This window comes from Callithrix jacchus, chromosome 6 (genome assembly GCF_049354715.1).
Source record: "Callithrix jacchus isolate 240 chromosome 6, calJac240_pri, whole genome shotgun sequence".
NCBI lineage: Eukaryota > Metazoa > Chordata > Mammalia > Primates > Cebidae > Callithrix > Callithrix jacchus.
Window position 1 is genome coordinate 133,272,811 of NC_133507.1, and position 22,904 is coordinate 133,295,714.

The window sequence follows — 22,904 nt, forward strand, 5'->3', positions numbered from 1 at the left end:
AAGGAATGTGGATTTGAAAAAACATATTTTTTTTCTGTAGGCTGTCACTTTAAATGACAACTGAATTACCAAGCAGAAGAGTTGATTTCCCTCTAATAAACCTATTGATATTATTTATGAATCTCAAAAGTATAAAGATATATTATAAATATTGTTATGATCATTATATAATAGATAATTATATGCACAAGTGAAAAGAAGAATACATTTTCAAAATTATTCAACCACATAAACCCAATAAGAGAATTCATAAATTTACTTTTAAAAAATCAACATTATATGAAAAACTAAAAAAAAAAAGTATGTTGATGAGCCATTCTGCAAAAGAATACAATATGTTTTCTTTCATAAGAATATAGTAACACATTCATTAAATGAGTGTTGTACATTTGGAAATAAATTTATTTTAAAGGCACTTGGTGCATTGCTTTAATCACAAGAGGAAAAACCCTTTCTAATGTTATACTCACAGTCCTTGTGTTTGCAAATCTCCCAAAAAGCTTACACATGTTTCCTATGTTTAATTTTCCACATGCTTGCTAGACCTGACAATTTTTAATTTACTGGTCAGATCTACCTATTATTTGTATTCATTATACCAGACATATTCCTGATTCACCAAAATTTCTTTGTAGGGATAGAAGGAAATTACAGTGAATAGAGCTGATATCAAGTGGGCCCTTAGATCTTAATTATAAATTGTTTTTAAAAATGTTAAAAAATAAAAAAATAACTGGCTCCCTTGGCTATTTTTTTACCAGGAAGCAAATAAAAAAGGGAAATTTATTTCTGACCATAAATCCCAAATGTTTCATTTTTATTTTCCTCAAGTTAACTTTCTCACCTAGCTAAGCAGCATTTTTGCTATTATTAGCTTCTGGTCCAATATTAGCTGACCAGTATCTGTCAAACGCCTCGGTTCAATGAGCTCAGGGACTCCCAAAGAACTCCATGCATGCAGACTTCTGCTTACAGCTTCTAATTATTTCCTAACAGATAATGGAACATTTAAGTTGAGAGAGGTTAGATTAAAATTTTAAGTGGATCAAAACCTTAGATAAAGTTGCAGCAGCAAAGATTACTGTGGAAAACCCTAAGCTTTTTAGTTTTGAGATGTCCAGGACCCTCACTGATTGCTTAGTCATCTGTGACGAGCTGATCTCATAACTGTAATACCTCAAAGGTGCTAATTTTTTCTAATCACACTATGCCATGCTATAAACCTTAAGCAACAGGCACCAAAAAGATGGCCTCTTAGGAGATGCAATACCAGTTTTGGGGGGAAAAAACAAGCTATATAGGTAGTATACATAAAATACTATGATTTTTAAGTAGACTCAAATAAGTATAGATTATATGATAATCACTTTATGAAAAGTATTAATGATTAAAACATTTATGCAATGTTTATAAAAACATTTTGGAATCTGATTTCTTTTCTTTTCTTTTTTTTTCTTTTTTGAGATAGGATCTCACTCTGTCTCCCATGCTGGAGTTTAGTGACATGATCTCTGCTCACTGCCGTCTTGACCTCCAGGGCTCAAGGTATCTACCCACCTCCATCACCCAACAAGCTGGGACTATAGGCATAAGCCACCATGATTGGGAACCAGAATCTTTTTTTTTAAATAAATTCAGAGGATTTGTGTCTGTATGTGTGTTTTAAGAAAGTTATACACAGTTTAATTTTCTAATCGAAGAGTAAGAATGAGTAACATAAAATGTCATACAGAGCAATAATAAATAAGAAGAAAATGATGAGGCCATCAACAGGGCTTTGTTTACTTTCTGTCAGCCTATGGTTTGGAAATTGTAGACATAAACCTCTGACTGTTACAGTTGTGGTGTTAAGTAAAATTAGGAATTCCCTTGATTATTTTGAAGAAACTATCATAAAAATTTTTTAAAGATATCTTTGTAAAGTAGTCACTTTTGTAATACTACCTTTAGCAATGTAAGCCATGTGATCATTGTAATAAGTGATTACCCAATGGTATCATTCAGCTTAAATTAAAAAAAGATGAAGAGTATTTTTATCTTTTATCCACATACCATACATATGTAAAGATACACAGGTGTCTTTTCATTAGATTTTTAGATGTGTCTTTTTATTAGATTTATTGGATTTTATTAGATATATATGTACCTATTGCAATTATCACAGCATAGTAAGACTTTTTTCCCTTATCCAAATTACTGATATTAATAACTAATTACTTCATGCCATATAATTCAAACCAGGACTTTATGCAGATAGTCCCTTCCTCCTTCAGGAACAGCATTTTGTATTCTTAACTCTAGAAACGGATCATTAACAAAACCATCGAGGTTTGACATATTGGAAATTGCTGATATTTTGGAAATTCTATTTTCCGGTGTTTGCTTGTCCTTTGGGCAAAAGATTTCTACATGCATTTTATGAACAGTTTGCCTATTATAAACTGTTCCTCTTAGTGATACAGTCAAACTGAGTGGGGATTTTTCCTAAGTCATAATAACTATCAGGTGCTGTTCAGATTGTAATAAGAAACTGCACATGATTAGCTTAATTCTCTTTCAGCTCTATGTGGCATTGTAACACATCCTCTAGTCCTGTACAAAATTCACAAATTGTAGTTTAGAGAGTAAGAGAATACCTACAATACAGAAAACAATGTCTTCAACAGACAACTGATTTCCATTTACTAAATGCAAATATTGGTACACTAGACTATGTGCTCTTCAGAAAAGTCCTTTCATTCACACAAACAGAAGAAATGCTTTAGAGAAACAGAAGCAGACAAAAAGCTAATGAAGTTATTTGTTGAGGCTTCAAGAGAGCAACCTGTATTAGATGTGGATAGTCTCTTTTAGGTACTTCAATGGAGACATTATGCCTGTTGGAATGCAGAACTTGTCAAGCACTTTGTCTTAGTATCCCCTAAGGCAATATTTAAAGGGAAAGTTTTAGGATTCCTACTAAATTCAGTTAATTCTTACTGGAAATGATTCATAAGCCTGCAGTCAAATATTTTCATTTATTTTTGCCAAAATCTGTGATAAGATCAACTTTATTTTTCTTTTCATCCTTGTATTCTTACTCTTACTGAAACAGAAATAGAGAGGTGACAAGGAGAAGAGACGCTGATATAGATTTTAGTTGGAGAAGCAAACAGCATCCAAAATTACTACACAAGTCACAAAGAACTCAAGAGTAAGAAGCTAAAAATGAAACCTAATACTACCATCCCATAATGGAAACACTAACAGCCAAGCATTCAAAAGATTCTCTTAAAACAGTTTCCCCTAATAGAAACTAAGGAAGGTTATTGGTCTATTGCATGCATAGGAGAAAATCTTCCAAGGGTCTTCCCCCTCAAAGGGTTTTCAGAAGGTACATGAATACAAACTCAAAATTGAAGATCTATTCCTCTGTGACTCATTTAGTGCTCTAGATTCAAGACAGATCTTAAATGGAGTTTGTAGAAATAAATCAGATATGAGCAATATGAATACCTAAGAAAAATGATCGCAAGTACAATATGCCAAATAAAGATAGAACAATTGGAAAAAATACCACATAAATGAATTAGGCTAGTATAGAGAGGGTATAAAGGAGGAATAATAAGTCTTTTAAAAATAGGAAAAAAATCGATTTAGACCATTAACCAAGTAGTTATTCTGTCTGCTATGTGCTTATATTGTGTTTGCTCATAGATAAGCAGTGATGGAGTCAGCAGACATAGTTGCTGTCATCAAGGATTTTGTAGTCTAGTGGTAGAGAGTGGAATTCTACAATAAAAACTAGGATAAATAATGTTAACATTTGATAACCTATGAAAATTTCTGAGTATTATTAGTAAGTTATAATTTAAGAAATCAGGAAAGTGCTCTTTCTGAAAGAGAAAGAACACTTAAGCTGAGAAAATAAGGATAACTAGGAGTTCATTAGCTATGATTGGAAGATGAACAGTTCAAATGAAGGCACTGACTGGCTTGGCTTATAAAGGGTATGGAAAGGAAGTCAGTGAAGAGGAAGACTACTGGAAAAGAAATCAGTAGCTCTGTAAGCTAAGAATCTAGTATTTTACTTTAGTAAAGCCACTAAAAGTCTCATGCAGAGGACTTGCAAAATTCAAGCTTTGCGTTAAAAAGTAGGGAGATCAAATTGGAAGCTAATCTCATAATTTAAGCTGAAGAAGTTGAGGCCTTAGATTAAGATGATGGCAAACGGGTATAAAAAAGAAGAGGAAATTGTCCAAATGTATTTTTGGCATAGAATCAAAGCATTTACTCTTGAATTGGAAGTTGGTGGTGTGAGAAGTTGTGAGATTCAAGGATAAATTTTAAATCTTGATATGGACAATAGGGTGGATAGAGATACAAATTATTTAAATGGGTGAAATTCAAGGCAGAAGAGACTGAGAAGAGAAGATGAAGGGATCTATTGTGGGTGTGATACATTTGAGATGTTCCTAAGATTTCCATGTGGCAATATTAAGGATGGAGATGAGGTCAGAGTCATAAAATGACGAGAGATGGAATTTGGTAATCTAGGGAGATAATCTAGGCAAAAATTTACATGTTGAAAAGAGGTGTAGAATTTTGCACTGAGTAATTTCAATATTTCTGGGATTACTTACTCCCTGTATGATTTTAAGAAGCAGGAAATTCAAGACTTTTTCTAAGAACATGATTACTATGATGGTTTATGAATCTACGTAGGCTGCAGAGAGATGTGAGTTAGGAAGCAGCTGAGAGATAGTGAGACAAAGCAGAGTCAGTGAAAGGAAAATGAACTGGAAAGGAAGGAGAACGCAGCTGGAGACTGGGATTTTGAAATAGTGATATCAAATGTGATGCTTCTGCTGATTACTGACTAGTTCTATTCAACTAACAGGACATGAATAAGAGTCAATGAAACAAACTACAACAGAAATTATTTGTCTTAACAACTGAGAATTTTTTATTTTTATTTTTTAGTAGACTTTTGAAAGCTCTGTTTTTAGTGGAGTTTATATATTCTCTTTCCAAAAATACTCTTTTATTTTTTAAAAGCAAAGTTGATTTCTAGCACTTTTCTTAATTACTTTAGCTATATTTTTTTCTTAAGGGAAAAAGGATTGGTTAACTGACTTTTCAAGATCATGCCAAAAGTATACTTTCCTCTGACCATGTAAGACATATAAGCCTTATAAAATGAAATTATACATTTATTTCACCTCTGAAATAGATGAATTATTTTCATAAATGCAAACAGACAAAACCAGAAAGGCCAGAAAATATAATTAGATTAAGTAATATGAATTTTTAAAAATCCACTATAATCCCTGGATGCAATGATGGTTTGACATATGCAAATCAATAGATGTGGTACATAATATCAACAGAAATAATGAAAACCATATGATCATTTCAATTTATGCTAAAAAGCATTTGGTAAATTTGACATCCATTCATGATAAAAGCCCTCAAAAATCTGGGATATAAAAATATGCCTCAACATAATAAAAGCCATATATGACAGATTCACAGCTAGTATCATACTGAATGGGGAAAGTTGAAAGCCTTTCCTCTAAGATCTGGAACAGGAAAAGGCTGTTCATTGTCACCACTGTTATTCAACATAGAACTTGCAGTCCTGGTGAGAACAACCAGATAAGATAAAGACATAAAGTGTATTCAAATTGGAAAAGAAGTCAAATTGTTCTTGTTTGTAGATAATATAATCTTATATTTGGAAAAACCTAAAGACTCTACAAGACAACTATTAGAACTGATAAACAAATTCAGTAAATTTGCAAGATACAAAATTAACATACAAAAATCAGTATCATTTCTATATGCCAACAATGAACAATCTGAAAAAAATATCAGAAAAGTAATCCCACTTATAACAGCTACACATAAAATTAAATACCTAGGATTTAACTTAAACAAACAAGTGAAAGGTCTCCATAATGAAAACTATAAAACACTGATACAAAAAATTGAAGAGAATGTCTAAAAATGGAAAGGCATTCCATGTTACATGAATTGAAATAATCAATATTGTTGAAATGTCCATACTATCCAAAGCAATCTACAAATTCAATGCAATCTCTATAAAAATACCAATGACATTCTTTATAGAAATAGAAAAAAAATCCTAAAATTGATATGGAACCACAAAATACTAGTATAGCCAAAGGTATCCTAAGCAAAAAGAACAAAGCTGGAGGAATCACATTACTTGACTTCAAATTATACTACACAGCAATGGTAACCAAAATAGCATTGTTTCCTCATAAAAGTAGATACATAGACCAATGGAACAGAACAGCAAACCCAGAAACAAATCCACACAACTACAGTGAATACATTTTTCACAAAGGTGCCAAGAATGTACACTGGGAAAAAGACAGTCTGTTCAATAATGGTGCTGGGAAAAGGTACCCACATGAAGAAGAATGAAACTAGATGCCTATCTCCCATCATATACAAAAATCAACTCGAAGTGGATTCAATACTAAATCTAAGACCTCAAACTATGAAACTACTGCAAGAAAACATTGGGGAAAATCTTCAGGACATTGATCTGGGCAAAGATTTCCTAAGCAATTTGACCCCACAAGCACAGCCAGTCAAAGTAAAAATGAATAAATGAGATCATGTCAAGTTAAAAAGCTTCTGAACAGCAAAGGATGCAATTAACAAAGTGAAGAGACAACCCACAAAATGGAAGAAAATATTTGCAAACTTGCCATCTGACAAGAATTTAATAACCAGAATATATAAGGAGCTCAAACAATTCTATAGGAAAAAAATCTAATAATCTGATCAAAACATGGGCAATAGATTTGAATAGACATTTCTCATAGGAAGACATATAAATATCAAATAGACATATGAAAAGGTGCTCAATATCACTGATCATCAGAGAAATGCAAATGAAAACTACAGTGAGATATCTCACCCTAGTTAAAATGGCTTACTACTTACATCCAAAAGACAGGCAATAACCAATGCTAGCAAGGATACATGGAAAAGAGAACCCTCGTACACTGTTTGTGGGAATGGATATCAATACAGCCACTATGGAGAACAGTTTGGAGGTTCCTCAGAAAACCAAATATTGAGCTACCACATGGTACAACAATTCCACTCCTGGATATATACCCAAAAGAAAAGAATCAGTATATTGAAGAGATATCTGTACTCCTGTTTTTTGCAGCACTGTTTACAGTAGGTAAAATTTGAAAGCAACCTAAGTGGCCATCAGTGGATGAATGAATAAAGAAAATGTGGTGCAAAGACACAATGGAGTACTATTAGGCCATAAAAATGAATGTGACCTAGCAATTTGCAAAACTTGGATAGAACTGGAGCTCATTATGATAAGTAAAAATTAGCAAGGCAGAGAAAGATAAATGTCACCCGTTCTCATTTATTTATGGGATTTACAAACCAAAACAATTGAACTCATGAGGATAAAGAGTAGAAGAATGGTTACCAGAGGCTAGGAAAGATAGTGGGGGGCTGGGGATGGTTAATGGGTACAAAAGAAAAATAGAATGAATAAGACCTACTATTTATAGCACAACAGGGTTACTATAGTCAAGAATAACTTACTTGTAAATTTTAAAATAACTTAATGAGCGTAATTGGATTGTTTGTAACTCAAAGGATAAATGCTTGAAGAGATAGATACTCCATTCTCCATGATGTGCTTATTTCACATTGCATGCCTGTATCAAAACATCTCATGTACCCCATAAATATATATGCCTACTGTGTACACAAAAATTACAAATAAAAAAATTTTTACAAATAAAAATCCACTATTAGTATTACACAGGATATAGCTAAGAGTTACTGTTATTATGTGAAGTCATACACATGAAATTTAATAATGTGAAAATGTTATAGAACAAAACATCTTTTCAAATAATTTTGTAAGCCTGTTAAACTCTGAGAGAAAATGTAAACTACTGATAAATTATATTTATTTTACCCCACTAATATGGTATTAATTAGAGTTGAAATAATTCCCAAGATATCAAATATCATAAGGAAATACAGAAAAGAGAAACATATAAGGACAATTCACATGAACATTTCTTCAGAAAACAGAAAAAGAGCAGTTGCATAAGATAAATAAAATTGCCTATGGTATAGGGAGAGAAAAACAAGCTATTCTTTTAATAAAAATGTTACTATTTACATAATAAAGTTAGGTGATTTAAAACATGTCTCCTTGCAGTATTTTATTATGGTAAATTTGGTGTGAAGAAGTTGAAATGAAAGCCAAAAAATTCATGCAAATACAAAACTATGACTGTTGATCAGTCACTAGAATTTAGAATAATCGCAGAATTTCTTTCATTTTTTTTTTACAAAAGCAAATAATTTAGATAAAACATAGAAAAACGAAGTCAACTGATATTAGGTTTAAATATTGAGGGAAAAATACAGAGTGATGGGAACTCAGAAAAAGTGAACAGTCTGTCTGATTTTATGAGATGATAATGCACAATTCCAAGAATCTTGTTCAATAGCATCATTTCTTATGTACATGTTCTGCACCATTTGATGGATTAAAAAAAAAAAAAAGAAAACAAAAAACAACCAAAAAAGACTTCATTTTCCCAATGAAATGGTTTTATTTGAAACAAGAACTAGGAGCACATATAAATGCAGGTATTCTTATGAAGGTGGGCCTTTGGAGTCATTTTCTTAATGTTGTTCAATGTGATCTTTCTTTATGGGAATGAAGAGTGTATTGGCCATTCACTAACTGTGTGTTATTATTGTCATTATAAATCCATTAGACACATTCAGGTGAGCAGAGTAACAGCCCTGGGTGACCAAACTCTCCTTCTTTTGCTTTTAGTGTGGCATTTAATAGAACACAAACTGCCCTTATTTATTTTTTTTCCCATGGTAAAAAATTCTAAGAAAATATAAAAGTCCTCTCCTTTACCCTTGAATATCAATAGAGTTTTTAATGCGATGATGAATTCTGAGTATTAAGTTGCTACATTTGTCTTATTTCTTATAATAACCAGTAAAGCCCAGCTATGTCTGATGAATATAGTAGTGGTGGTTATTGAATCTAGACTATTCTATTCCTGAATACAGTAGTGGTGGTTATTTAATCTAGACTATTCTATTCCAAGCATAAAGTTACAAGTTGGGGAAAGGGGTTCTAACAATTAGTAAGAGTATGCGATTTCCATTGTCTTTGGAAGCTTTTTTTCTCCTGAAGAATGGTATAAAAGCACAAGCTTATAAATACAAATATGCACATACACTAGTTTGCAAAAACACGGTTGCAGTAGATCTTATTTAGTTTGAAAGTTATCCTTGGAACACTCTACCATAGTGTTATACCAGATGACCCCTACCCACCTTTCTTTGCTTGGCAGCTTTCTTTCCACTGACGCCTATCTTGCCATGCTGGGCTGGAAGGATATGTAGGAGGTGAAATGTTGCTTTCTCCCAGCAGTCCTACATCCTAGGCTCCCTTACACCTTGAGTGGGATAATTCTGAGGTGTATGTCCTACACTGGCTGCCAGAGTCTTACCAGTAAAAAGGAGCTCCAGGCACTCACAATGACTGCTAGCTTTATTAGTTCCCGTCTCTTATTTCTACACTCCCCTAGTGGTGGTGAGTCCTTCACCTCCAAAATAAATGACTTTCACTCAAATTAATATTTCAGGCGTAGCTTCGGCATCTGAAAGAGCCTAAACTAAACAAGTTAAACGTACTGCTTTTAACAAAGTTACTCTGGAATATTTAGAATTTCACCTCAATCCTTAGATTCAAATTACAATAATTTTTCTTATACTTATCTCTTTTTTTGTGGTTTATTATTCAAATACTTTTATAATGATCTAAACATATAACTGATGAGCTAAAAATGTAGGTATGAAATATAGGCTTATGTTTATGCTAAAATTATAGTAGCCTACATTAAATATTAAATTCAACATGATATTGCCAGTTAAATTGCATTTTAATCACCATGATGCTATCCTTCTAATGTTTTGAAAGAAGACACCAAAATAATAGGACATATTTCTGCCTGGTACTTATTAAAACTCTGCTGATAGCTGTCCATCAATCTGTTAATCTTCTAGCATCTATCCACAAGTAGGAAAGGCACAGTCAAAATATTTACCTTAACTTTTTTTTAACTTTTAAAAAGAACAGATTCTTCTGAATCTGTTGGTTACCAAATCCATCAACCATCTAGGAAAATGACTCCTTTCATGGCTCAATCAGCACCTCATCTAAAATTCAGCAGAAATCTGAGACTTCAAGCTGCTGTCTCTACTCTCGTTTCCATGGGAATATACATCAGAGCAAGAAAAAAAAATGGATGGGGTTAGGAGCTTTCAAATAATCATTCAAAATCATCATGAGGTTTTTAGAGCTTTTTCCTAGTGTGATTATTTTGTAGCCTCTTAACCCCCCTTTGCCAGTCTGTTTCCATGGAAATATGACAAAAATGGCTGTTCAAGCCTCCAGCAGAGATTATTAGCATTCTTGTGAATTTCAGCTTTGGCTGCAGCCTAGGCTGGACACGATTTTTTTCTGCCAGTTTTATAAATTAACTTATACTGTTTGTACTCATTGTAATTTCCCTTTATAACTTCTACTTTCTTTAAAAATTTCCTTCACAAATTTATAGCTATGATCAAGCTCAAATCGAATAATTGGTACATCACAGAAAAAGGCTTCAGTTTTAAATTTTAACATGTGATCCCGGACATGTAGTTGTGGAGTCTCAGAATCTTTAGAGAACTGAAGAAAGAAACATTATTTAGTTCCTGGCCTTATTGTCTGTTATATAAATGCTGGTAGATATGGAACAAAGTGATATTTAAAATATTTAGCAACTGGTAAAGCATGAAACCAACCAATCCAAAAAGCTGGTTTGTACCAGCTGATTATCAACCTACTATATGAGAACTAATAATAAGTTAAGCTGAAAGTAGTTTTATACAAAGTAGTTAGCATTATACACAAATAAGTTATTCAAGGTCAAAGACAGCTCCTGTAAAACTTGTAAAAGAGCTTTCAAGAGAAACTGGATAGAGGTATACAGCAATCTGTCTTTTTAAAAAAATCAAAGTACATATGCTTGCATCATCTTTCATATAAAGGTCATTTGAAATAGAAATCATTCTTATTACTCAAGACATTATTCTAAAAGATAGAGAAAGAACATATACAGTCTTTGATAGAACCCCTGGCAAGATATCTTGTATTGAATGTGAAAAAATAACAGCATGATACATATATAATTTTATTCCATCCTACTCTCTGAAATTTGCTGAACAGTTCAAATCACAATTTTTGCTATGGGAAATCTTAAAGTTCTGATTGACCTTATAAAGTAGTTTTTTATTCTTTAGAGGTCTGTTATTATTCTATAGTTGGAGTATTTTAACCCATAGAATCTTTTCTTCCGAATTTGAATTGAAAAAAGTAAATGTCAAGGGGTAATTACCTGACTCAGGTAAGTTCTTAATTTAAATTTAACAGAGACTAACTTGCTGTAGAAATTAATCCCGATTGATATTTTCAACTAAATATATCATAAAGATAATAAAATAAAGCAGTTTGGTTATTTTTTCTAAGTATCAATTTTAGCCCCTGCTATCCCCTTAGGCAACATCTGTCCTGCAGCTTATTTATGTAAATAAAAAGTTTTACTGAAACACAGTCACACCCATTTGCATTAGTTTTTGCTTTGTTTGGTTTTGCTTTAATTATCTATGACAGCTTTCCCACCAAAAAGAGCAGAGTTGAGCCCCTACCACAGAGAACACATAGCATGTAAAAGTCTGACTACAATCCAGCCCTATAAAAAAAAGTTTACTGATCCTTACTCAAGCTTGGCTTCCTGAACTCAAAGTCTAGCTAGACCTGCCATGTTCTAACTTTGTGACTCTGGAGTAAACTTGGGTTAACCCCAGGTTCTTTGTCTGTCATATTTTGAGGAATAAACAAGTTATTATTTGTGAATTATTTGTAACAGTGCATGGCACTTAGTAAATACTTTATAAATATTAGTGACTTATTACCACTACCACATAGTCTTTCTAATATTGTTCAGTGCAACTAATTGTAAGAAATAAACTCATATTTGATTATTAAATGCAATTGGTTATTTTTGTTTATTAAATATTTTTTCAGTTGAAATTATGTATTGCTGTCACTTGAGGGCTATTTGGTTATATTTAACAAGAAAATATAAGAATATTACACATCTGATTCAACATGGAAGATAATTCACCTTGGGGATTGTAAACATCTTCAAACTCTAAAGCCAAGTTCTAGTGAACTACCTAGGCAGATAGTAGTGAAGCAGAGATGATCTAAAAAGTATAATACAATGTGAAGTGGTCTTAGAAATATCCTTAATTATAAGATTATAACATTTCATAGAAGAAATTTATAAGTTGTGGAGTTTTTGTTTTGTTTTGCTTTAATTATCTAAGCTATTTTTTGCTTTAATTATCTAGGCTATTTGATAATAGAGAAAAATGTGATTGCTTGGGTGTCTGTACTTACATCCATGAACTCCACATTTGCCTTGGGACCAGTTGTCTCATTAAGAATCTTAATAGCCACAGGAATCTTCACAGTTTCTCCTTCCGGTACCCAAATACCCTTTGGGGAAAAAAATTCACATTAAATATGACATCTCAACCTATTAAGTTCTTACAAAATAATTTAGAAGTTCAATATTAAACCATTCAATATTATGAGCTAAATCAACAAATGTCTATTTAGCACCTGTTATATGTCACATGTTATTCTGCGACTTTGTTGACTCTCATATATATGATTACATATATAGGATATACAGTATGTATATCCTGCTTTCAAGATGTTTACATTACTGTGAAATTCTGTGTGCATGAAAAAGACTTTGAATTGTGAAGAAAGTATGGAAATAGGATAGCATAGAATATCTTATTTGCATGATATTGACTTTTTGATATGGTTGTTCTACTTTTTGAAGTTCAATTGTATCATCTGTAATTTATAAGACTGGGCTAAGTAATGTTAGAATCTTCTCAAGTTGAATATTATCTAATTATTCAGCAACAAGAAAAAAAGAAGAATTAAAGCATATTCTCATGTTCTTCAAGTTCAGATTGATTTAATAATTAATTTTCAACAGTAAATATTTAAGATTAGTTTTCAAAGGCAATTGCTAGGTAATATTGAACACATATTAATTTGTCTACATTATTAAAGCATGTTTACATGTGTGAGCATGAAGGGTTTTTATTATCTCTGAAGAAGTATAAGATATTTGTAGAGGCTATTACTAGTTCTCTTTTCCTGTCAAAATACAATTATACTATCTAAATAGGAAAGAATAAAGTTGGTAGGGTTTGAGAGTAAATACAATTTACAACTTTAAAGTAAAGTTGGTAGGGTTTGAGTTTAAATTCACAACTTTAAAGTAAAGTTGGTAGGGTTTGAGTAAAATACAATTATACTATCTGAATAGGAAAGGATAAAGTTGGTAGGGTTTCTTTGGGAAAGAATAAAGTTGGTAGGGTTTGAGTGAAATACAACGTTAAGCTAAGTAATAGCATTTCTAGGTAAAGTGAATTATATCATTTGAATGAGGACAATGATTTTGATCTGACATACAAGGATGTACAGATAATGCAAGAATACATTTTAAAGATATATTTTCCCAAATGAACACAAAATGCAAATATGAGGTCATGAGGACAAGAAACCAAAAATGCCCAATTTTAGCACCTTAGCCCTGACATCAGAAAATATTTCTTATAAAATTTTTAACATTAAAATGAAAGTAGGAGAAAATAGTTTGTTATTCCTGAACAGAACATCTTTACTTTCTGTCTTTCTTAATATCAGCTGGTTATAGGCATAAATTAAAAAAAAATTCAAAAACTTTTCACTTTGAACTTTTATCCTACAGCATATGTATCTGTGTTACTCAAAGTTGCAGCATCATAAGAAGACTTGAACACAAGAATTATTTTAAAAAACAGTAATAATAATAAAGAAAATAGAAGACTTTAACTTATAGAAAGTGAATTTATGGTTGCATTCTTACTAGGCAGAGTGAATTCGAAAATCTATGTGTCAAATGCAAAATAAAAAGCCAAGTTTCTTGCATACAACTAAAAACAAATTAAAGAAGAAATAGAAAAAAGAAAAAAAAAGGCCTATACTCATAGGCTGCATTTCTCACTGATGTTATCTAGGGTGGGAAACAGACTTACCATTCATTATTCAATAAAGTAACCACAGAGAGGGTTATTTTATAAAGACATAGCATCAATATGAAAGTATCCCTAAAGTGTACTTTTAAAATAATATAGGCCAGGTATGGTGGCTCATGCCTGTAATTGCACCACTTTGGGAGACCGAGGCAAAAGGGTCTCTTGAACCTAGCAGTTCGACCAGCATGTGCAACATAGAGAGATCCCAACTCTACCAAAACCTAAAAATTAAAAAATGATCTGAGTGTTCTAGCACATGCCTGTGGTCCCAGCTACTCAGGTGGGAGGATGGTTTGAGCCCAGGAGGTTGAGGCTACAGTGAACTGTGATTACACCACTGCCCTCCACCCTGGGCTAAAGAGCAAGACCCTGTCTCAAAAATCAATAAATCAATAAATAAATAAAATAAGAATATAAATTCAATGTAAATTATTTTATGCCTCTTATTAAAATAAATGTTTATTTAAATTATTCATTTATTTTCATTATTTTATTTCACTATTTGCTGGACTCAACCAATTAAAAATTTTACTATCTGATATCAATGATATTGGTTCTAATCTTTGTGCTTAAACAGAGAATATTTCTAAGTAGGAGAAAAAATAATTAAGTAATTGCTTGAGCCAATTTGCATTTCTACAGTCAAGAATAATTCTTTATAGTTTAAGATAGTATGTCTTCATAACAACCGATGCATTCATTAAAACTTAGTGTCAACCATAGACACTTCAGGCAGATAATTTTTAAAAACTTATGAATTTCCAATAAACTTTTATTACAAGTGATTTCAATAAAGGTAAAACACTCATGCACAATAGACAAATAAATGCTCTTAATAAAAGTTAATAAAGCTTTATTATTAAATGCTTAGATGGGTAACATTTTTCTCTGCTGAGGACATTAAATAGTGTTTAGTCGAGTTATAGAGTAGCCAAGGTTTAAAATAAAATTTAATTTACAGACCACATTATCTTTAAAAATGTAGGGGTGATTACACTCTAGGAACAATCTAAGATGGAGTTTTTTAAAAAATGGAAGCATGTTATAATACATTTAAATTTGCCATTTATCTCTATCTTTTTATCTCCCTATTCCTCTTTTTATTATTATTTATTTATTTATTTATTGTATTTTAGGTTTTGGGGTACATGTGCAGAACATGCAAGATATTTGCATAGGTACACACATGGCAGTGTGATTTGCTGCCTTCCTCCCCTTCACCCACATCTGGCATTTCTCCCCAGGCTATCCCTCCCCAACTCCCCCCACCGCTGTCCCTCCCCTATTCCCCCCAACAGACCCCAGTGTGTAGTGTTCCCCTCCCTGTGTCCATGTGTTCTCATTGTTCATCACCCGCCTATGAGTGAGAACATGTGGTATTTCATTTTCTGTTCTTGTGTCAGTTTGCTGAGAATGATGTTCTCCAGATTCATCCATGTCCCTACAAAGGACACGAACTTTTTGTTTTTGATTGCTGCATAATATTCCATGGTGTACATGTGCCACATTTTCCCAGTCTAGTCTATCATCAATGGGCATTTGGGTTGGTTCCAGGTCTTTGCTATTGTAAACAGTGCTGCAATGAACATTCGTGTGCATGTGTCCTTATAGTAGAACGATTTATAGTCCTTTGGATATATACCCAGTAATGAGATTGCTGGGTCAAATGGAATTTCTCTTTCTAGGTCCTTGAGGAATCGCCACACTGTCTTCCACAATGGTTGAACTAATTTACACTACCACCAGCAGTGTAAAAGTGTTCCTATTTCTCCACATCCTCTCCAGCATCTGCTGTCTCCAGATTTTTTAATGATCGTCATTCTAACTGGCGTGAGATGATATCTCAATGTAGTTTTGATTTGTATTTCTCTAATGGCCAGTGATGATCAGGGATACTATATCTAGAAGACTCCTCTTCTTCATTAATACACAGATTTGTCTACTTGTTTTAAATTTTGTCAGTGCCGCATGCAGAATTGGTAACAGGTCAACATTTAAAGGAAGGAAGCCCTAATATTTTCCTACTGACTTGTCCTATGGTTTAGCACAGAAACCTTCAGTGACATCTGTGAATATGGAGAATTAAAGCATTTACCAGATAATTCAGGTGGGGAAAAATGCTGCCGCCAATCATTAGAATGGGGGTTTATGGCACAGCTAAGTGGTCCAGAATAATTGTCAGTATTGATCCAATTCACAACATTACTTGCAATTTATCAATTTAAACAATCAAGACTGCAATTTAGGACTCTATATTTATTATCCACATAATTTGTTGATACCATTTTATTGTAGAAATGAATACAGATTAAAATTATTAAAGATGTGGATAAAATTGCAGTAACTAGACACAAACTTTAAGGATATAAAATTATACAGTCTGATTCTGTTTTTGTCTAGCATAATCTGAGAAACAGAAATATTTGTGTTTCTGTGAACATATATCAAACCTGAAGATTAGAAAAGACATCAAGTCAGCCTAGAACAGAACAGTGCCTATGCAAAGTAGGTGCTCAAATTTATGTCAAATTAATACCAAATTTAATTTAATAAAATATGTATACTAAAAGATTAGGAAGTTTCTACATTTAGACCTTAGAATACAAGTTTTATTTTAAGATTAGATTATTTTAGAGCACTAAGAGAGAAAAATTAAGATTTATATTCCAATTATTAATATTTTCTGTTAAATAAATCATTGTTTTAAATAGAAAAAAATGATTATATTGAAATGCAAAGTTTCTAAGACCCAATTAATTTTATCAGATATATTTAAGAAATATATTCTGTGGAGGCACAGTGGCACATGCCTATTATCCTAGCACTTTGGGAGGCTAAGGGGTGGATCATTTGAGGTCAGGAGTTCAAGGCCAGCCTGGCCAACATGGTAAAACCCCATATCTACTAAAAATACAAAATTAGCCAGGTGTGGTGGTGTGCACCTGTAATCCCAGCTACTTGGGAGGCTAAAGCAGGAGAATTGCTTGAACTTGGGAGACAGAGGTTTCAGTAAGTAGATATTACACTACTGCACTTTAGCCTGGGCAACAGAGCAAGACTCTGTCTCAGAAAGAAAAAAAGAAAGAAAAAGAAATATATTAAATGCCAAAGTAATTGATATTACAAGAAGGATTTAGCATTAGCCAAGAAGAGTTTCTTAATCTTGTTATTTACCATTAAAATAAATTTCACCACAATTAATCTTGGGCCTCGCCTCTGAATTGGTCTTGTAATTAAGGGAAATAAATAAACATACAAATGTTATCATTTGAGCTTTTCCTTTCCAGAAATAGCTGTTATTGAAAACATATGATGTTACCTTTTCCTCTTGTCTGACCTGAATTTCACATATAATGTCACAATTTTTGGTTTGCCTATAATGACAAATATATCAAAACTATGGACATTATTTACAAAATTGTAAATGTAACTAGGCAGGCAAAAGATGATTTAGAAACTATTTCCAACTTATTAAGACATCAGGATATTTGAGTGGATTCTATAAAGAGCAGCCAGTATGGTCCTGATGGGGAAGCATTGGATAAAAAAGCAGAAGGGAAAAAGACAGGATTATGGTATACTGCCAAGGCATGTATGGGGTTCATAGAGCACTGTGTAGGGGTAATGGAAAATGGGTTGGTGCTTGCTAGTTGGTTAAGAATAGAAATTTGCCAAAAGGAATATGATACAAGGAGCTCAGAAAGGCATTGATAAATAAACTATAGTTGACTTTGTATCAGTGTTTTTTGCTTTTTTCTCAAGACTGTATCCATCCCAGCTCATTCAATAAAAATTAATGAATTCATTTGTGCAGCAACCTCTTAATATTATAAACGTTTTTCTTTCTGAATAAGAAAATTAGTTTGTCTAAAGTAATAACTCTGTTGGCTATTATTTTTTAAATGTCTAAAACAAAACCTAAAATAACTAACGGTATGTGTTGTTTTTTACTTACTTTATACACTGTTCCAAAAGCACCTGAGCCAAGGACTTTTACCCTCTTCAGCTCAGTTTCTTTCAAAATACGAAGTTGTGCTTGATTCGGTGCTGTGCCACTGGGAGTTAAAGGTTCTACCAACTGCAAAGCAGAAAGAAGGTTATACTTTCAATGCAATAGTCAATCCTTCTCTCTCACTCTGGTTCTCTTTCTCACAAAGCAAAAACACACAAATAGAGTTTTCCTTGACAACCAATACCTTTGTAATATGCACCGCTCACTATTCACTGACACATTCATCAATTCTTTCAGACCGTGTCCTTTCTCTTCTCCTGCTCTTTGCCAGGGCAAACACAAACAACAAATGTGCACCTACCATGAGGCATACTAGGATAGGGAATTTCATGCATTAAAAAAAGGAAATGCTGCCTTCTTAGAGCTTAAAATATACCTGGGAAGCCAGAACAACTATGTCAAAGGAGAGGGGAAAAAAGCACAGTGCCCAAACCCTAGGACAGTGCTGCTAAAACTTTAATGTACATCTGAATTAACCTGAAGTTCTTGTTAAGTATAGGTCCTTGTTCAGCAGGTCTGGGGTAGGCCTGAAATTTTTGCATTTGCAGAGAACTCTAAGGGATGCCTAGGTACCATGGTGGTCCTCGAACACATTTTAAGTACCAAGGCACAAGTGGACATGTTAGATCAATAGTTCTAAAATTCTATGATTTGATTCTGGATCATAAATGAATGCTAGGAAATGCAAGGAATCAAACAATAACTGGGGAGTGAGCCTCAATAGTTTTGCCTTCCTAAAGAATGTACACTTTAAAATCAAGTCTTGAGATAATAAACATGGGCTGACATTTGGATGGCCACTATGAAAAGCGCCTTGGGCATGGCAAGGAGGAGAAGGAAGAAATACAGCAGAATACAACAGGGAGTGGGACAGGTCAGAAGGGTGAGAGTAGGGTGGGATACCTACCTAACCATGGGGTAGGCTGGGTGTGGATAGAGAAGTAAAATTAGGCTGTAGTTTTAGATGTCATCATTGCAATGTGATTCAGTTAGGGGAATGAATGAGAAGGGTGAAAGTATATGCATGCATGCCAATCACTGGCATATGTGAGAAAAAAAATGTACATCTAAGAGACTCTCAGTACCAAAAAACCTGTATCCTATGTTGAAATTTTTAGCTCTTTATCTATGTATGAGTAAAAGGACAAGTATGAGAAATAATAGTTTCTTTTTACTTTTAAAGTTAAATTAAGGAACTGAACTTTACAAATAGTCTCTTTTTTCCCAGCATAATAATCAAAGGCTACTACTACTCAAATTGTCTTGAACCCCAACAGTATTTCAAAATAGCTATTTCAAAGCTAAGTGCACCATGGTCTTGCAGCTTGGGTACGAATTACCATGCTTCTGTGAAAATCATGGCCTACTTAATTAGTGGAAGATTCTTGAGTCAAGGTAAGTGTAGCTATAGCAAGAATTTTACGAAGAATGTAATAAAAAAATTACCAATGAACTTAGGTTATCTTCAAGCTCTCCTTCAATAATGAGTTTGACAACTCATCTTCTTCAATTTCATTTCAAATTTATGCTGTCTAAATATAAATTTGATAACATAGAAAATCTCAGGAAGAGTCAGTAATTTGTTGAATTTCAAAATGATTGCTCAACTGAGTCCCCTTCATTTGAAAGCAACTCAACCATACAGGAATTACTGGGTAGATTTTGATACACACGCTATATGTATAATAAATAACTTTTATGATCATTTTCTAAAATCATATACAAAAGTCATGTAAAATCACACAATACTGGGAGGAGGCTTCAGCATTTTGGAGGAGATATACTTAAAATATACATGTGTACATTCCTTGGCATATATCATGCAATAATTTCATATTTTGAAAACTTTACAGTTCTACCTGAGATTTTTAGTCTTCCTTAATTTTCTTGTGTATCATTTAATGTATTTTACAGACACATGTTTCTAGGAATTTAAAAATTATGCCTTTAAAAAAAGGATAGTGTCATTTTATGAGCCAGCAGTGATAGGGTAGAAAGAAGGTTTAAAGGGTTCAAACTTGGAGAGTTATACGATAGTGCTGCCACTCACAGGAAGCAATTTGCCCTTCCTAGACCTTTATTTCTCATCCATGAAATGGTATAGCAATAATTACCTTAGAAACTTGAGAAAGGATGAAATGAGATAACATATGTGGAAAATTCTAGAACGTTGCCTGGCATATTGAAAGCACTATATCTGTTACTTTTGAAGGGATGGGATCATGTCTCATTAATACATTTTTGAATCATATCACCTACCAAAACATCAAGCTTACAGGGCATTTCAGTCAGCTTGTGTTGAAAAAATGTTTTCTAGTTTTATCCATGTAACATAAAAAAAGACAATCTGGAGCAAAATGATTTGAGGAACGTGTACCTACATTAAGTGTGTGCAAACAATATATCGATTCAACAAATGTTCACTTCTGAGGGAGATTTCTAGCTTCAGTATTTAAGGATTTAAATTGACCCTCTTAGAAATTCCCCCTTTATTTAGATGATAGAAAATCATAGGTATTTTCTTTTACTAAGAGAAAGATAGGGATTCTACAGTTATCTAACCTCCAAATGTAAAATAATTTAGTCAAATAATAATTTTCTATGAAAATAGAACCTGCTTATAAAATGAGTAAGTGTGTGTTTATTTAGTAAGAAAATGACAGTTTTCGGCCGGGCGCGGTGGCTCAAGCCTGTAATCCTAGCACTTTGGGAGGCCGAGGCGGGTGGCTCATGAGGTCAAGATATCGAGACCATCCTGGTCAACATAGTGAAATCCCGTCTCTACTAAAAATACAAAAAAATTAGCTGGGCATGGTGGCGCGTGCCTGTAATCCCAGCTACTCAGGAGGCTGAGGCAGGAGAATTGCCTGAACCCAGGAGGCAGAGGTTGCGGTGAGCTGAGATCGCGCCATTGCATTCCAGCCTGGGTAACAAGAGCGAAACTCCATCTCAAAAAAAAAAAAAGAAAATGACAGTTTGAAAGACATTCTTGTAAAGCACTATATTAAAACACCAAACCAAGATAAAGCAACACAGCTCTTTTCATAGCAATGATCCTTCCCTGCATGTGGTTACAGGATTTTCTCTTCCATTATGCAGTCACCTAAATATATACTGCTATTCCAAGCTTTCAAGTCCTTTCCAATTCTAGTTTATAATGCTTCACTTCTCAGAATTCTGTCACCAACTGCCTCAAGCTGGCCATGAGGAAGAATTCTCTCTGCCTCCAGCCTCCTAGCTAAATTGCAAACATGCATAGCACAAAACACATGTGTTGTATCCAAACTTTCATTCACATGTGCAAGATTAAAAGGAATCAAATTGCTCTTCTATAAGCTTCCAACTAAAGTAGGAATCATTATTTGGTTTTCCCATATATGGAACTTACTACCTTTATTTTGCTTTAACATATCTATTAATGAGACAGTTCATTCCCATTTCAGATAACTCTAATCCTTAGAAAGTGTTTTCCTAGATGCAGCTGTAAGGTAGCTTCCAGAAACTTTCACAAGATATTTCTATCTAGATTTGATTTCTGGGTAAAAAGAGCTAAAATTTAATTCATCACTATGCAAAATGTATGAATGAATGAATATTCCCATTCATCCCATTACTGTCAGCATCCAAAGGAAAAGTTAAATTGTCACACTGACAATGAGAAAAACAACAAACCTTGGGTAAGATTAGTCTCAGAACAGAATTGCTCTGAATTGTTTAGACACAAACGTGTGTATCAGGAGAAAGGTAGGATGGAAGTTGAGAAGGGTCTGGCAATGCATAGTCTTCTGTAATTGCTTTTTCCCTGAATCCAGTACCATGAAAACGATCTGTTTTCATGCTAGAGAACTCAGGGTAGCAATATAAAAGACATTATAATCATTTATGAGTAACTTACATGCTCACAATAACCACCATGCATAATATGAAATGCATCCCATGAATTGTGTTGTAACGTCTATGTGATTACAACACTAAGCTTTATCCTATAAGCTTAGTCTTTCACTGCTGGTATAATGAGATCTCTGACTACCAGTTGGATGATCCTAATTAAAACATGCATTCCTTGTCTGTTTAGTTTTGTTTTGAAAGAGAAAGATTCTCTCTAACATTTTTCTAGATCTGCCACTGAGATATTTTCGATGCAGATATTTTCTAGTTCTGCTTCTATTGAGATATCCTCTATCTAGAGCTTGCTAATGGGATCTCACCAATCATACACAGAAAATAATAGATACTTTCCCCAATACAATAATTTTCTTGACCACTTCCATCTACCTTCTTGAAGTCTTGACTATTTTTATGATATAATTTTTTTACAAGCCTTGTTTAATAAACTAAAATAACAATAGAAAACTGAACAGAATTTTACTTGGATTAAATAACTGAACATCATCTAAACATTCTAAACCTAATGAAAATCCCTAAACACATGGAGAAATAAATACCTCACCTCTGTTTCCAAGAATCTTCTCAAGGCTCTTTTCTTTTTGATGCTCTTCCTTCTAACATAAACAGCAAATGTCAGACCCACAATGACCAGAATGAAGAGCCCACCAATTACTCCAGCTGCAATCAGGGGAGTTCTGACAACCAGAATGAGAGAAAAAAAAAAGTATGAAGAGAGAGAAGACAGAGGAAGAGAAAA

General features: G+C 33.3%; 1 protein-coding gene across 5 annotated transcripts in view; it reads right to left on the reverse strand.

The window, feature by feature from the left end:
• ERBB4 (erb-b2 receptor tyrosine kinase 4) overlaps positions 1-22,904 on the reverse strand; it is a 1,220,557-nt gene that overhangs the window by 245,658 nt on the left and 951,995 nt on the right. For all 5 annotated transcript variants that reach the window (XM_035306587.3, XM_035306586.3, XM_008999419.5 and 2 more), the window contains 3 exons: positions 22,710-22,842; positions 18,203-18,325; positions 12,545-12,643 (listed from right to left, as the gene is read on the reverse strand). In XM_035306587.3, coding sequence (XP_035162478.1) covers positions 12,545-12,643; positions 18,203-18,325; positions 22,710-22,842 — 355 coding nt within the window. The remainder of the gene's footprint in view (positions 1-12,544; positions 12,644-18,202; positions 18,326-22,709; positions 22,843-22,904) is intronic.